This window comes from Fusarium oxysporum, chromosome IV (assembly GCF_013085055.1).
Source record: "Fusarium oxysporum Fo47 chromosome IV, complete sequence".
Taxonomy (NCBI): domain Eukaryota; kingdom Fungi; phylum Ascomycota; class Sordariomycetes; order Hypocreales; family Nectriaceae; genus Fusarium; species Fusarium oxysporum.
The window spans coordinates 1,088,189-1,102,422 of NC_072843.1; the positions used below are offsets into that span (position 1 = coordinate 1,088,189).

At 48.9% G+C, this 14,234-nt stretch overlaps 6 protein-coding genes across 6 annotated transcripts; 4 read left to right on the top strand and 2 right to left on the bottom strand.

Moving 5' to 3' along the window:
* Nucleotides 1-138: 138 nt before the first annotated feature.
* On the bottom strand, nt 139-3,466 carry FOBCDRAFT_220181 (uncharacterized protein). The gene has a single exon (XM_031179751.3). The coding sequence runs from the start codon at nt 3,347-3,349 to the stop codon at nt 431-433; it is 2,919 nt and encodes a 972-aa protein (XP_031045638.2). The 5' UTR covers nt 3,350-3,466; the 3' UTR covers nt 139-430.
* Nucleotides 3,467-4,478: 1,012 nt separating this feature from the next.
* On the top strand, nt 4,479-6,372 carry FOBCDRAFT_317983 (NADP-dependent oxidoreductase domain-containing protein). Its single transcript, XM_031179750.3, has 7 exons — nt 4,479-4,805; nt 4,854-4,920; nt 4,977-5,076; nt 5,131-5,276; nt 5,330-5,454; nt 5,507-6,050; nt 6,099-6,372. Exons 1-7 carry the CDS (start codon nt 4,684-4,686, stop codon nt 6,126-6,128), a joined length of 1,134 nt encoding a protein of 377 aa, XP_031045637.1. The 5' UTR covers nt 4,479-4,683; the 3' UTR covers nt 6,129-6,372.
* A 969-nt stretch (nt 6,373-7,341) lies between these two features.
* Nucleotides 7,342-9,111, bottom strand: FOBCDRAFT_220186 (WD40-repeat-containing domain protein). Its single transcript, XM_031179749.3, has 4 exons — nt 9,032-9,111; nt 8,725-8,971; nt 8,587-8,669; nt 7,342-8,540 (listed from the first exon to the last, which is right to left on the bottom strand). The coding sequence occupies exons 1-4, from the start codon at nt 9,039-9,041 to the stop codon at nt 7,834-7,836; spliced, it is 1,047 nt and encodes a 348-aa protein (XP_031045636.1). The 5' UTR covers nt 9,042-9,111; the 3' UTR covers nt 7,342-7,833.
* Nucleotides 9,112-9,312: 201 nt separating this feature from the next.
* Nucleotides 9,313-10,901, top strand: FOBCDRAFT_27922 (eukaryotic translation initiation factor 2 alpha subunit-domain-containing protein). Its single transcript, XM_059611560.1, has 4 exons — nt 9,313-9,614; nt 9,665-9,827; nt 9,886-10,093; nt 10,142-10,901. Exons 1-4 carry the CDS (start codon nt 9,534-9,536, stop codon nt 10,623-10,625), a joined length of 936 nt encoding a protein of 311 aa, XP_059464638.1. The 5' UTR covers nt 9,313-9,533; the 3' UTR covers nt 10,626-10,901.
* A 187-nt stretch (nt 10,902-11,088) lies between these two features.
* Nucleotides 11,089-11,821, top strand: FOBCDRAFT_27932 (peptidase S24/S26A/S26B/S26C). Its single transcript, XM_031179743.3, has 2 exons — nt 11,089-11,443; nt 11,513-11,821. The coding sequence occupies exons 1-2, from the start codon at nt 11,172-11,174 to the stop codon at nt 11,790-11,792; spliced, it is 552 nt and encodes a 183-aa protein (XP_031045630.3). The 5' UTR covers nt 11,089-11,171; the 3' UTR covers nt 11,793-11,821.
* A 228-nt stretch (nt 11,822-12,049) lies between these two features.
* On the top strand, nt 12,050-14,192 carry FOBCDRAFT_220193 (mitochondrial carrier domain-containing protein). Its single transcript, XM_059609549.1, has 3 exons — nt 12,050-12,690; nt 12,784-13,081; nt 13,135-14,192. Exons 1-3 carry the CDS (start codon nt 12,469-12,471, stop codon nt 13,821-13,823), a joined length of 1,209 nt encoding a protein of 402 aa, XP_059467066.1. The 5' UTR covers nt 12,050-12,468; the 3' UTR covers nt 13,824-14,192.
* The last annotated feature ends 42 nt before the right edge of the window (nt 14,193-14,234 follow it).

Consider the following 14,234-nt stretch of genomic DNA (forward strand, 5'->3'; position numbering starts at 1 on the left):
TTTCTGGTTGATGACCTCCATTAACCAAATCTCATGATGACGGGGTCAACTCTACACGAATACGCTGATGCATGTGACACTGTCAACCCAAGCCCCACCTGTAATCAATTCATCTCATAGCAGAGAGACAGAATCACATGCGAAAATAAAGAATCATCCATATCAATTGACATGTGCTGAGAGGGGCTGTTCAACTACAGAACATTGAAACTCATAGAGCATTCAGAAGATAAATAGATTCTTCAAATATTGTGTTGTTGTTTCTTTTACAGATAGTACCATAACAGATACCATCATATGCTCTCATATTTCCAGGCCACAAAGAAAAGTTAATGTGACCAAGAAGCTGATATACCCAAATGCCTCTTCTGTAACCATAATGTCTGCGCCATGCCAATGCATATGTCTTCTAAGCATACAGCCTCTAATCTCAAGCCATTGCTCTGGCTATTTCCTTCTCTAAATATATGTCATCCTCAGTAAGCTCAGGCGAAGGCGTCCTCTCTCGTTTCGTCCGCTTGTGTCGTGCTGTTCGGATCTCATCTCTATTGTGCTGTCGAGCAGGCAATTCATCCTCGACGATCCTATGCCTCGACTCGTTCAAAGCTTGGGGTGTTGAATCTCGTCTTGAAGACAACTCCCAGTCTGTATTCCGCTTATCCTTTGGCGTCTGGCGCCCAGATTGTGTGTCTGGAAAGAAGCCTCCTTCAAATGCCACTGGCTCTTCCACCGTCTTGAAAGCTCCAACAACCTCCTTGGTAACGGCCTCCCGCTCTTGTTTGTTCGTCGCCCGTAAGGACTTGATATGTTCAAGAGCATCATCAAGACGTAATAGTACTTGCTTATGCGTGTTCTCTCGCCTGTGGTCCCTGGCTGCCCTTGATGCGACATGTTTCATAGCCAACTTGACGGATTCCTTGCACTCTTTGCTACCCTGCCACCATTCTGACTTCGATATGAAGCTTGCAATAAGTGACATCAGGTCTCTGTAACGCCCTTGTCCAGTATAGGAGTGGATGAGACTGGCAAAGTTAAACTTGTTGTATGCCAGCTCACCCATACCATTCTGCTGTGCTGCCATTTCGCAGACCTTGATCGCGGCTTCAGGGTTACCCTTTTGAGTGAGAACACGAGCGGCTTTGTTGTATACACTGTCGTGAATGTGTTGACCCTTGGCAAGATTCTCGCGGAGTAAATCATTTACATTGTCACCAGCCTCAAGTCGAGCGACCAGCATAGGAACCAAAGCACCGCTGATGTCGTGATTCCTTATGTATGCCTCATTAATGAGACACGACACTGTGCCTGAATGGGGACCTTCTAAGTGAATGTTGGCGACAACAGCAAGTCGAAGGCATCGTGATGAATCACCAAGGCCCTTCTTAGTTGCCTCCTTGTAGGCGCTGTAGACGCCGGTCCAGTCGTTCTCAAGCGCCAGAGTATTCATGTGCTTGAAAGCTGCTCGCTCATAGATAGATATTGAGTCACCTCGGCGTTCAGGCAGAGTCGGGGCAATTCCATAGCAGTCAACCTTTTCTCCTGGCAGGGGCTTGTGAAGATCATGCAGGCCACCTTCACTGGCGTAGCTGGTCAACAAAGGGTCCTTCAGCCACGGTGCAGAAGTTCGTGCATCCTTCAGCATGCGGATCACGTCAGCTCTCGACAGGTTCCAGTATCTGCAGCACTTGTCGGCAATCTCGTTGAAGAAGATCTGGTCCATTGCCAAGCCACCATCTTGGCAGAACTGCACCCACGCAACAAGAGCTTGAAGATTGCGGGTTCGGCCGTGCCTATCCATAACAAAGAAAGCTAGGGGCTTGTTCAAACTCATGTGGTGGTTGCTGACAAGATCTCTCACAAAAATGTCCATCTCTGCGGTTGTGTGATCCTTGCAATAGATCTTTGTCAGCCAGGATAGAATATTCTGAAACTGGTCGGATGGCTTTGCTTTAGGTCCGAAAGCCTCAAGTCCAGCCGTGACCTTGTCCCATTGTCCCAATTCAGCTTCGCGTACAATAAACCTCCCACGAAGCTTGACATCGACACCCGAGGCCTTCGGTCTCATCTCGCGGAGCTGGGACATCTCTGCGCTTGCAGTCGCATCATCCCCAGCATCAAGAGCAATGAGGATAATTCTGCGTCTGACAGCATACTGGGTAGACGAAGAAAATATACTATTGTCAAAAAGACCGCCTTTTTGGAGCAATGTATAAATCGTTTTGACCTCCAGGAAGTCCTTCGTCTTCCTCCAGTAATGCATAAGTAGCCGAGTGACCCATTCATTGCGATTGGTATTCGCTGCCTCCTTCGACTGAGGCTCAAAGCGAGATAAACTTCGCAGTAAGTGCCTCACACCCTCAACGTCGCGGCTCCGGGAAAGACTGTCGAGGAAGGGGACGGCCAAAAGGCAAATATCGTTGCAAGCTGGACGGACAGCTTCGAGTATGAGAGGGATAGTTCCGTATTCCCGAGATACTACTGTGGACTGAAGTATCCGGATGCCTCTTGATAAAACCTCCTGGGCCTCTTCACTCTGTGCTGAGGTCAGCATTTTAAGCATTTTGGTAGCTCTCGTTTCATTCTGGACACGCTCTTCGCGTGGCAAGTCTTGGGTTTCCATTTCCGTAAGGAGATTATCCAGCCGTGACCACGATTCTTGTTGTCCTATCAGGGTTTCATCGACTGGCTCTGATTTTGTTACGCCAATTTGTCCATCGCTTGCCGTTGGGGTATTCTCCGTCGTGAATATTTTCGTTGAGCCTGTGCTAGCGTCCATTCTGGCCTTGGTCGTCCTGGTGTTGGGTGATCGTGTCCTTGGTAATGATGTAGTTGGTAGGCTGATCTCTGGTGATAACCTGATGGAAAGGGCGTTGTGATAGGATGTGCTGTTTTCTGATATTCGTGATAATTCCTTTCGTGCTGCGTCCCACTCGTCCCATCTCCTCTGGCGATTCTGAGGCGTGCTTGTTGAGTCCCCATCCTCAGGCAATGTTGTCTCAAAAGACTCTATATGCTCAATCTCCTTCGGGCGCGATAATTCATGCTCCAACGAGTCTATTCTTGTTCGACGACGGCGCACAGCATTGTTGGTGGGTGCATGCGAGAAGTCGTGGGTAATTTCGATTGGAAAGGTTTCTCGTCTACTGCTGTAGCTCTCAGCCAGCGCAGCCGAGTTGCGGTTCGCCCGCGCAGTGTGAAGTTTCTTGGCATTGTCGAGAGCAGCTCGAGCGATATTGAGGCGTCGACGTCGTTCTTCAGCAAGGATAATGACTGAACAGGACGTTGTTAGGAGAACACCACGGAGGGCGTTGACGGCGACCCTTGAAGGGGCGGGGCTAGGAGTGGCCATTCTAGGCGGTCGTCATCTTGATCCGGACCAATGCTGCCCCAGATCGGCTTTGTGAGGTCGTAGGTTCGTAGGTTGATGTTCAATTCGTCGTCTCGGTATGTCGCTCGCAGTAATTGTCGTGGTGTGATGCACAGATTCTAGGCCGAGTGAGATCCAATCGAATTGGAGGGTAGGTACGTACCCGGCCGGCCGAGGAATCGGGACTTCAGACCAATGAGAGAGCTACGATGGCCAACAGCATCAGCCCATTTTAGGTCAGCATCCTTGTCGATATTCAGCTTCAGGGTAGGCAGTTTTAGCATCATCTTCCTCATTTTTATATCTTATTGTTAGTAGCATTGTCATTCTTTGAAACTCCAGTGTACCTTATCACTTCATTTAGTTCCTGATACTATTCGATATATCGATAATTGTTCCAATAGGCCAATACGTTTTGAGTGGCAAGTCACTTAGCTGTCAGGACTTTCCAACTGCTCTTTTTCCCTTGTTAAGGCCGTTTCCCACAAACGACTTACACGGCAAACAAAACATTATGATGCGTTGATGTAAGAATCTTAGGATGCTACACAATCTCGCACGTCAAGGCGTTTAATGTCGATCTCGAGCCACATATCTAGTGGATGCTAAAGGTGTGCCTAATGCAACTTGAACACTTCCCCATGTTCTAAGTCCGTTAACTCCAGCTCTCAGCTGCTTGTTTCGATCATCTTGACAACTGCTTTTGCTGAATAACTGCATGAACTGATCTTGATCTAAACGTATTAAGGTAGTTCGCCGGTTTAGTGCATCTTGAGAAACCAATGAGAATGTTTACGTGAGTTCGCTTGAGCTAGGTTACGAGGTCTTGTTCCTTTGGTTGTATGAATGGATGTCAACTCTTGCTACGTGCCCGTATGCACCTCGTATGTACCGCGGAAGCTGAGTCAATTTCAATATCTTCTGATGAACGCATCGCGAAATATGTCACTGTTCTTCAGTACCTAAGTACGGGTCCGACAAATCCGTTTAAGTCCAGAAGGTCCGTTCCCAAACGGTGTGGATGGTATTGGTAGGAGTTGCCAGTTCCATATGATAGATCTGAATATATAAAGTCAGAAGAGAACCTTTCACCATCAACTGGAGAAATATTCACAACTCTTATATCTGATAACATAAATCCAGCCACCATCGATTGTTCTTCTGCAGTGACGCCATTGCCGCTGCCACTATCATCACCACTTTCACTCACTGCCCACTCCATCCTCATTATCCCTACAAATCCATTCCCACTACATCTTTTCACCTCATCTTCGCAACTCTGTATCACGAACACTAGCAACCTACCGCAACAAACAATGGCTCTCCCTTTCGCACCACCCCCCAAAAGTCCTCTGGGGCGCTACCGACTTTTGTCACCAACTGCATCGGTTTGGGTGTCCCCTATTTGCCTTGGTACCATGAACTTTGGAAATGCTTGGTGAGATACACATCCAATTATGCCTACTATCTACTAACAGTAGCGTAGGAAAGAGTGGATGGGAGAATGCGACCAGTCCACGTCGGAGTCAATTTTGGATTTCTTCTATGAACAGGTATGAACACCATATATCGAATACAAGATATCGACGATGTACTAATGGAAGAACAGGGCGGAAACTTTATTGACTCTGCAAACAATTACCAATTCCAGGAAACCGAGAAATGGGTGGGAGAATGGATGAGGAAACGCGGTAACCGTGATGAAATCGGTTTGTGACCCTTTCTCACTCAACACTGGGTGCTGAACTGACGTATTCCCTCAGTTGTTGCTACCAAATACACCACCAACTTTCGAGCCGGACCTGGTGCTCCTAATATCATGGTGAACTTCACTGGCAACGGAACGAAAAGTCTGAGGGCTTCAGTTGAGGCCAGCCTTAAGAACCTGCAGACCGATTACATTGATCTTGTAGGTATTTTCTTACGAGCGAAGCCCAGAATGCTAAGCTAACAGGGCCATAGCTCTATGTTCACTGGTATGACGGCAACACCTCTATTCCAGAGCTGATGCAATCTCTCAACCAACTCGTACTCTCTGGAAAGGTCCTCCACTTGGGCGTCAGCGACACTCCTGCTTGGATCGTGAGGTAAGATACAATGTGCCTTCTACGAGCGAATAACTTGCTGAAACCCCCATAGCAAGGCCAACGAGTATGCTCGCTGCAATGGACTCCGCCAATTCTCCGTTTACCAAGGTCGTTGGTCTGCGGCCTCGCGTGACTTCGAGCGAGACATCATCCCCATGTGCCAAGCTGAGGGCATGGGAATTGCCCCATGGGGATCTCTTGGAGGCGGAAAATTCAAGACCGAAGAACAGCGCAATGCGCGGGAAGGACGCAGAGTGGAGGCCAGCGAGAAAGAGATCAGAACCAGTAAAGTGCTGGAGTCGATCGCTAACCGTAAGAACACACTCATCACCAGCATTGCACTGGCATATGTCATGCACAAGACAAGTTATGTATTCCCCATCATCGGTGGTCGAAAGGTGGATCACCTCAAAGCCAACATTCAGGCTCTCACCCTGCATCTCTCCCCTGAGGATATTCAAGAGATCGATGGGGCTAATGAATTTGATGCGGGCTTTCCTAACGATTTCCTGTATCGTGGGGGCAACTCTATTGGAGGTCCCGACGTTTGGCTGCTCCAGATGGGCGGCACGTTTGACCATATCCAACCACCAAAGGTGCGTTCCTCATAATCACATACAAATACCTATACTGATTTGTTGTAGCCCATCTCACCGGCTGCACGAGGGGAATAGGGCGTCCGCCTCAAAGCGAACTTTTGGCGATGGTTACCAGCTCGGTCTCGATCGGACTGGATGGAATTGGACTGGAAAAAAAGAATTGGTGCTGCAGTGATGCCTTCTTATCGATGGTGAACCAGACGGGATTGCTTGTTTGGTAGATTGGGACGAGAGCGAGCACACGGGTTCAGAATAAGGGGTTATTGTGGATATCACCAGCACAGAAAAACAAAGAATAAATTCGCTTTGCAAATTCCAGACTATCTATTCTGTTAGAATATATTGTTATGTTGCTTGACAACTGGCAGATGCATAAAGGCTGATAAACAACTTTGAATCGAGTAACGGAGTGAACGGCAGATGAACACTTAGTATTTCTTAATCTCGAAGAAAGGCGTTATTGCTGAAGGTAGGAGCTGTTCGGTGAAGCCTGCGCTGAACAAACGGAGAGTGTCAGGAAAGAACTATAGGAGACAGACCGGAGTGGCTCCTTCCTTCATTCACACCTGCAGTCGGGACGCACCTGGCATTACCACCACAAACCATAGTTCGCCTCAAAAGATTCACCAAATCACTCAAATATGTCTTTTCAAACAATTTTACCCTCTATAGAGGTGGACGACAGCCATGTTGCCGGTCATCAAGTCGAGTTAGTGACAATGCACCAAATGCTCCTTATGGACGATGATGAGACAGAATTCAATCACGTCGCTGGGAGTAGTCGAAAGAGAAGTCGAAGTCAAAGCTCTACATCCTCCCCAAGTTTGGAAGAGCATGATGATGTCGTCAGCCCAGAATCTGTTATGGATGAGTTCACGAATGTTGAATTGTATGCCTTCGTATCACTCTTATCTTCTTCATCGGTATATTAACTCTTATGAGTATCCCAGAAACACCTATCTGTCAGCGACAGACAAGCCAGCCCCTATTTTATAGCCCGACAAGCGATGTTGAAAGCCGAGTCAGTCAACTGCAGCTGCTACCTCTTCGAACATGTCGACCAACGAAACGAAGGCGGATGGAGTCGATTCATTCTAATGGAGATGCAGAATATACCCCTAACCGACGGTTGTCAGGTAAATACAATCATGACATGCTTGCGCTTCAACAGAAAACTGACTATCAAAAAGAAATCCAAGCGAGACGAGACAATCAGCAGCGGCATGATACTCCACCACCAACTACAACACATACGTCTGAGTTGCCTGTAGTGACAAAACTGAGGCCTGTTCCTCAAGGAGCCTCTCGTTTGATTGAGAGGAAGGGGCAATACACGATCAGAAAGGGAGTTCGAATTCGGGATTATAAACTTCCTGGGCCTTCTCCGTGGCCATGTGCTCTACCATCCAATAGCTTGGAATACCAATGCCGAGATGGATTTGATGTGAAGGAAGTATCACTTGGATATCCTCAACCAATGGTTATTCGACTACGGGAGAATGGACACGAACCAATCACTGGAAACCACAAAGATCTGAAGCCGAGGAGCCCATCTCTTGAGACCACTGAAATCGCCCAAGATACCTATACGTGGGTGGTCAGCAGCAAAAGAACAAAGAACAAGCAGTGCAACCATTCACGACGTTATTTTGGTGCTGCTCCATGACGGGTATCTTGATGCCACTTCCTTTAGTTCGAGAATAGTACAAAATAAATCAATCGAGCCCCGCAACCACCAGAACGCCTTTTGGGATAACAAGACTGTCCAACACGTTCCCGCCTATTTGGCCCCCTTACCCTTGGCTTCGTTCTCACCAAGCTCACGGATCAATACCGATGTCTGTCCGGCACCGCTGTAGTCCTCCTGGCCAGTTTCAAAACCGGGGCAAACACCCACGGCAAGATATCTCCCGTCACTTGAGAAAGCAAGCGCAGCAACGCTGTTGGGGAATTTCTGGTACTGTTTAAGTCGTCGCTTTGCTTCTGCATCCCACAAAGCAGCAGTGCCATCGCCACCCCCTGAAGCAAATGTTCCATGAACAGGGTGGAAGGCGAGAGCATTTACGGGATAAACAATATCACCATCACCATCTGGTGCTGCTTGTCGGTGGCACTTGAAGGCGTACTTTCGAGCCTGGGACTCGGCTGTGTCCTCAAACCACTCAACTGCAACACGGCCTTCAATACTGCTAGTGGCGTAGCCGGCATCATTGGGCATGCAGGACACTGCGCGTGTCAAATATCGCAGGGATGATTCACGTTGTTGCCATGGCTGCAGGTCAGATGAGCCAGTTGCGAATAGGTCGACAATGGTCTTCAGGTCGTAGATGTTAATAACACGGCCGGCCATGGCAACCACGATCTTTGTAGGACTAGCAGCCAGCGCATGGGGCTTGCCGGGGAGGGAGACCCTTATGGGAGTGCTTGAAGGATCGCTGAGGTTATGGAGGTTCAAGCTGCAATCCCAAGACGCGGAGACCAAGATCGCTGGTTTCTGTTAGTATGAGTCAATCACAGGGGTTCAACGACTCACAAAACTTTGGACTGTAGGCTATAGATCGCACCGGCGCAGCATGCTTGCTCAGCAAAGTCTTCTCACCAGTCTCCAAGTCGATTCTATTCATTGTTGTCAGCTTAACGTTTCGAGGCGTACCCATTCGCATCCACTGACTTGTTAACACACCAATCCACGCCAGCAGTAAAAGCTTCATTATCATTGGCGCCGAAGCAAACATCCAAGACTGGCGCCCGGTGTTCGTATGTGTTGACGAGAGTCGCCTCGCCAGCTCCACCTGCGATATCGTAGCAATACACCTTCTTATCCCATGATGAGACAAGGAGCTTGGTTCCAGAGGACGGCGCAAACGCGATCGCCGAGACCGCGTCGGTTGGGGGCGGTGAAAGTTCGTATTGAGTCGCTGAAAATCAATTACCAAACATTCGCGACCTGATAGCAGGTACAGCAGTTTAGAACTTACCAGGAGCCATGGCTAAGTATGCTCTTGTCGACAGCCTTAGTGTTGATGAAGTTGTTTACCTTTGGTTCAGTCACGTGGAGAGCTACCATCATGGCAACGAAAGTCATGGGCGGGCCACCTCAGGCGCAGCTGGCGGCATTATGCCCGAATTTTCAGGTACTGCCTCCACTGCCACTACCTACCAATGGAACGAAAACGAATGAGCATGGGAACGAGCCACACCCCGCCACAACCCCACCATCATCAATCGAGTGCACTTGCAAAATGTCAAAATTATGACTCTTCCCCTCTACATCCACTGTTGACGTGACGATTTACGACTTGATCGCGCGAGAATCACTACCGATACTATCGCAGGAATAGCTTATTAAAATTAGACTTTTGGCTCTTTTTGAAAGCCCGACTTGCGATCGTTCGTGCGACGGCACTCGACATCGATAAACCCCCACCTTATTCTACAGAACCCGACCGAACCCTCTGAATCCTCAAAAACACCGTCAAGATGGCTCAAAATCAACATTGCCGTTTTTACGAGGAGAAGTACCCGGAGATCGATAGCTTCGTCATGGTCAATGTCAAGCAGGTCAGTAGCAACCTGATCTGTCCGAAAGAACTGCCTCTGACCAATTTCAGATCGCCGAAATGGGTGCCTACGTTAAGCTTCTAGAGTACGACAACATTGACGGCATGATCCTGCTCTCCGAGCTTTCGCGAAGACGTATTCGAAGTATCCAGAAGCTCATCCGGGTTGGTCGCAACGAGGTCGTCGTGGTGCTCCGTGTCGACAAGGAGAAGGGTTAGCATCAAATCAACGTCAGGCTGAACTTTGGGCATGGAAATTGATTTTTGGACAGGTTACATCGATCTTTCCAAGCGACGAGTCTCCCCCGAGGATATCGTTAAGTGCGAGGAGCGATACAACAAGAGCAAGATGGTCCACTCTATCATGGTGCATCTCGCCGAGAAGACCAAGCTCGATATCGAGAGCCTCTATGAGGCCATTGCTTGGCCCCTAAACAAGCGATACGGACATGCCATCGACGCTTTCAAGCTTTCCATCACGTCAGTTACTCTTTCCAAAGTCGGACCACATGCACTAACCTTGAGAAGGAACCCCGAGGTCTGGAACGATATTACCTTCCCCAACGAGGTGGCCAAGGAGGAGCTCAAGTCATACATCGGAAAGCGTCTTACTCCCCAGCCCACCAAGATCCGAGCCGATATCGAGGTCACTTGCTTCGGATACGAGGGAATCGACGCCGTCAAGACTGCTCTCCGCACAGCCGAGGCCCACAGCACCGATGACACCCAAGTCAAGGTCAAGCTCGTGTCTCCGCCTCTCTACGTTCTTACATGCTCGACCTTGGACAAGAACGTTGGTATTACTTGCTTGGGAGAGGCCATCGTCGATGTCCGAAAGAGCATCGAGGGTGCCGGTGGTAACTTGACAGTCAAGATGGAGCCCAAGGCCGTCACCGAGAGCGATGACGCTGAGCTTCAAGCATTGATGGAGAAGCGTGAGCGCGAGAATGCCGAGGTCAGCGGTGACGAGAGCATGAGCGACAGCGACGAAAACATCCCTGAGACCATCTAGGTCATGGACAGACGAAGAGTCTCCAGGTCAGGATGAGTCGGCAAGACTGTTAGAGCCATGCCAAAGTAGCCCGCGCACGAGCGGGTTGTTGGACACGGAAAAGGGTGTAATAGAGGGCGTCTGGGAGGCTGAAAGGAAGCATGTATCCCGGAGTGCAAAGCATCACTAAAAGTCCAGACTTTCATGTAGTTCTTCCGATGGTAGGAAGTGGCGTCTGAAACGGCGTTGATAACGAACAGTTCTTTGATTACTTGAGACACCGTCTTTTCATTGTGATTAGTGTGTGTGTTTTCGGCTTGTTTTCAGTGGGACATAACTTAGATGATGTTTCTTTAGAGTTATGTTTCTGAAGTTTCATGTTTAATACTCCCTGTCTCGTGTATGGCGGGATGTCGGAACTAGCCGATAAAAGCTTAGACTCAGGTGTAGAATTTCTATACTTGGACTCACAGTCAGTGATAGTCCCACCACAACGCTCAATCTCACAGCAACGGGAATGTTATCGTCTAACAACACTCATTTTGAATAATAGTTAGAGCTTTTGCAATGGCTCTCGGCTCAGTGTGGGCACGTCTGAGAGGCAACGGCCAACCCAGCTTGGCCAGGTCAACAGCTCTAAGACTCTTTGGATTCGCAACATGGATCCCAGTCATCGCCATGTTCAACCTGCACGTCGCAGAACTGACTTTTGTCGACGGCGCATCTATGTATCCGTTAATCAACGACGATAAAGACTCAACGTTGCGACGAGATGTGATTCTCAACTGGAAGTGGTCTCCTCAAGAGAATCTAGAGAGGGGCATGGTTGTGACATTACGGTACGAGCAGACCTTTCTCAAAGCCTGGAAATAAGCAATTGATGAGAATTAACATGAAAGTTACAAAAGGAGCCCGTTACATCCCGAGACAATCGCAGTCAAGCGCGTAGTGGCGCTAGAGAACGATGTGATCAAGACAAAAGCGCCTCATCCTCTGCCGACAGTGAGAGTTCCGCAGGGGCACGTGTGGGTTGAGGGTGATGGACCACCTGGATCAAGTCTGGATAGCAATACGTATGGACCGGTATCTAGGCAGTTGATTACAGGGCGGGTTACTCATATTGTATTTCCCTTTCGCAAGTTTGGAGCTCTTCCATGGCGGGATCATCAGAGGCCATTGATGGAGTAGGAAATGAGATATATTATATGTACCAAAACTCATGAAGACATGTATAGACCTTATGATCAACTCAACCTTAACTACGACTAGATTCTCCATTTGAACAGTAAGGTAGCCAGCCATACGTCAGGCTTTATTCATGAGACAATCAACTCATATGATCTCACTATGGATTACGCGGGCAGAAGTGGCGTATGATGAGGTGAGATAAGATAACAGACCGAAAGCCCGTTCGGTCATTTCAAGAAATTCTTTCATCGGGCATTCTTCCATTGACGTAGTTAGCGTGCTCTCAACCTAAGGTAAAGTGCGCTGTAAATCCAGGTGCGGTCCCTGATCGGCCACTAAGAAACCGCTGACCAGAGTCAACTAGAGCCGCAATTCGTGATTAAGGTAGTTAACCCAGTAAAAAGCCAAGACCAGGTTCCTTCATCAAAATTCTCAAAAACGACATCGCCCAGACTCTCGGCTCTCATCTATTCTTTGCGACCCTGCGACGCCCGCCCACTCGCCCTCGACGAAACATCGCGACAGAGCGATCCCTCTTTAATATTTACCCTTCTCTCTTTCTTGGGGATCCTCTTGTCTTCCTTTTTTTGTTTCCGAAGTCTTCCGCCTTGGGCCGTCACCGACTCGCTCAACTGTTTCCTCCGATCCGAGTTCGATTTCTTATATAACCCGGATTATGCCCTTGGGTCTTCAACAACAAGATTCTGACCTCGTCTTCGCTCAATCGACGACGACGAACGACGGATCGACGACTGCGGCGAGCGATTTTGCGCCATCCCCCGAGCATCGTCATGCTGCTTGGACGGGTCGTCGCTCGGAAAGCAGTAGAAGCAAGGCCAGTGACCAGAACATGACCGCACAAGATGTCGAGGCCGAGGGGCGACCGCCGTATCTTCATGTATGTTACAGACTACCAGGGTGCTATTATTGCATCGCCAAGCGTTTTCAACCTATTCGTTTCCAGGTGCGCTAACATGGGACCCCGCGACAGGCCATGATCGCAGGTGGTATTGGAGGATCTACAGGCGATCTACTCATGCACTCACTCGACACTGTTAAGACGAGACAACAGGGAGATCCTCACGTTCCTTCAAAATACACATCGCTAGGACAATCCTATTACACGATATGGAGACAGGAGGGTATAAGACGGGGTCTCTATGGTGGATGGGTTCCTGCGCTTGGAGGTTCATTCCCAGGAACGGTCATGTTCTTCGGCACATATGAATGGAGCAAGCGATTCTTGATAGATCACGGCGTGCAACAGCATATTTCATATCTCTCAGCAGGTACGGCACCCGAATGAGATTCAGCAGCAGTACAAACACTAACAAACTCATAGGTTTCCTTGGAGATCTTGCAGCATCTATTGTCTACGTACCTTCAGAAGTTCTCAAGACACGACTCCAGCTTCAAGGTCGCTACAACAACCCCCATTTCACATCTGGCTACAACTACCGCGGTACTGTCGACGCTGCTCGGACCATCGTGCGCGCGGAAGGCGCCTCCGCCTTGTTCTACGGTTACAAGGCCACTCTCTACCGTGATCTGCCCTTCTCAGCACTGCAGTTCATGTTCTGGGAACAGTTCACCACTTGGGCTCGCAAATACAAGCAGAGCCGCGACATCGGAGTTTCCCTAGAGCTTCTTACCGGTGCCGCAGCTGGTGGTCTCGCCGGTGTTATTACCTGTCCCCTCGACGTTGTCAAGACACGACTTCAGACTCAAGTCAACACACCAACAGAGTCCCGACATCCCAAAGACCATCATGCCAACTCACAAGTTCGACACATTTCCACCTCTTCTCCCAGCACACATCGGCCACGACCTGGCGCCATTGCTCTCGAAACCTCCTCCGTCTTCACCGGCCTACGGGTCATCTACCGCACAGAGGGTGTCGCAGGATGGTTCCGCGGTGTCGGACCCCGAGGAGTATGGACATTCATCCAGAGTGGCTGCATGCTGTTCTTGTACCAGCGACTCCTCCGACAGCTTGAGGTTCTGATGCCCGTCGAACGGGGAGAAATGTAAAAATCTCCACACATACACATATACATACACATACACATACACATACACCCTGTTCTCACCTTGTCGTTAACTGCCTTACTTGCTATGATTTTAAACCCATTTATTCACGCGCGGTCGCAAAAAAGTTTCCTCCCCGCTTTACCCCTCACCCTGTATAACTCACGCATTAGAGAAGCGGACTCTATGAGATGAATCGCAATGGACATTTATGTACAGATAGAAAGAGATGTTTGGGGCTGCGGACGGCCGTCATTGTTGGGCGTTGGGAATAGAAGGGAATGACTGATAAGATATATCAGGACATGAATAGAGATGAGAGCATGAAGCATAGAAGCTCTCGATTGACTTTACAATTATGACTTTTCAATAAGGGTACAGTGCTTAATGACTGGTTCAACGACTCAAGAAATT

What these genes read in the sequence shown, in the direction of transcription:
- FOBCDRAFT_220181 (XM_031179751.3), bottom strand. Translation starts at nt 3,349, where the DNA reads ATGGCCACTCCTAGCCCCGCCCCTTCAAGGGTCGCCGTCAACGCCCTC.
- FOBCDRAFT_317983 (XM_031179750.3), top strand. Translation starts at nt 4,684, where the DNA reads ATGGCTCTCCCTTTCGCACCACCCCCCAAAAGTCCTCTGGGGCGCTAC. An exon ending in ACTCCTGCTTGGATCGTGAG is followed by an intron (nt 5,455 to 5,506) that starts GTAAGATACAAT and finishes AAACCCCCATAG; the next exon opens with CAAGGCCAACGAGTATGCTC. An exon ending in ACCATATCCAACCACCAAAG is followed by an intron (nt 6,051 to 6,098) that starts GTGCGTTCCTCA and finishes GATTTGTTGTAG; the next exon opens with CCCATCTCACCGGCTGCACG.
- FOBCDRAFT_220186 (XM_031179749.3), bottom strand. An exon ending in GTGGATTGGTGTGTTAACAA is followed by an intron (nt 8,670 to 8,724) that starts GTCAGTGGATGC and finishes AACAATGAATAG; the next exon opens with AATCGACTTGGAGACTGGTG. An exon ending in AGCCTACAGTCCAAAGTTTT is followed by an intron (nt 8,541 to 8,586) that starts GTGAGTCGTTGA and finishes AACAGAAACCAG; the next exon opens with CGATCTTGGTCTCCGCGTCT.
- FOBCDRAFT_27922 (XM_059611560.1), top strand. Translation starts at nt 9,534, where the DNA reads ATGGCTCAAAATCAACATTGCCGTTTTTACGAGGAGAAGTACCCGGAG. An exon ending in CCGTGTCGACAAGGAGAAGG is followed by an intron (nt 9,828 to 9,885) that starts GTTAGCATCAAA and finishes ATTTTTGGACAG; the next exon opens with GTTACATCGATCTTTCCAAG. An exon ending in GCTTTCAAGCTTTCCATCAC is followed by an intron (nt 10,094 to 10,141) that starts GTCAGTTACTCT and finishes AACCTTGAGAAG; the next exon opens with GAACCCCGAGGTCTGGAACG.
- FOBCDRAFT_27932 (XM_031179743.3), top strand. Translation starts at nt 11,172, where the DNA reads ATGGCTCTCGGCTCAGTGTGGGCACGTCTGAGAGGCAACGGCCAACCC. An exon ending in GGCATGGTTGTGACATTACG is followed by an intron (nt 11,444 to 11,512) that starts GTACGAGCAGAC and finishes AAGTTACAAAAG; the next exon opens with GAGCCCGTTACATCCCGAGA.
- FOBCDRAFT_220193 (XM_059609549.1), top strand. Translation starts at nt 12,469, where the DNA reads ATGCCCTTGGGTCTTCAACAACAAGATTCTGACCTCGTCTTCGCTCAA. An exon ending in GGCGACCGCCGTATCTTCAT is followed by an intron (nt 12,691 to 12,783) that starts GTATGTTACAGA and finishes ACCCCGCGACAG; the next exon opens with GCCATGATCGCAGGTGGTAT. An exon ending in TATTTCATATCTCTCAGCAG is followed by an intron (nt 13,082 to 13,134) that starts GTACGGCACCCG and finishes ACAAACTCATAG; the next exon opens with GTTTCCTTGGAGATCTTGCA.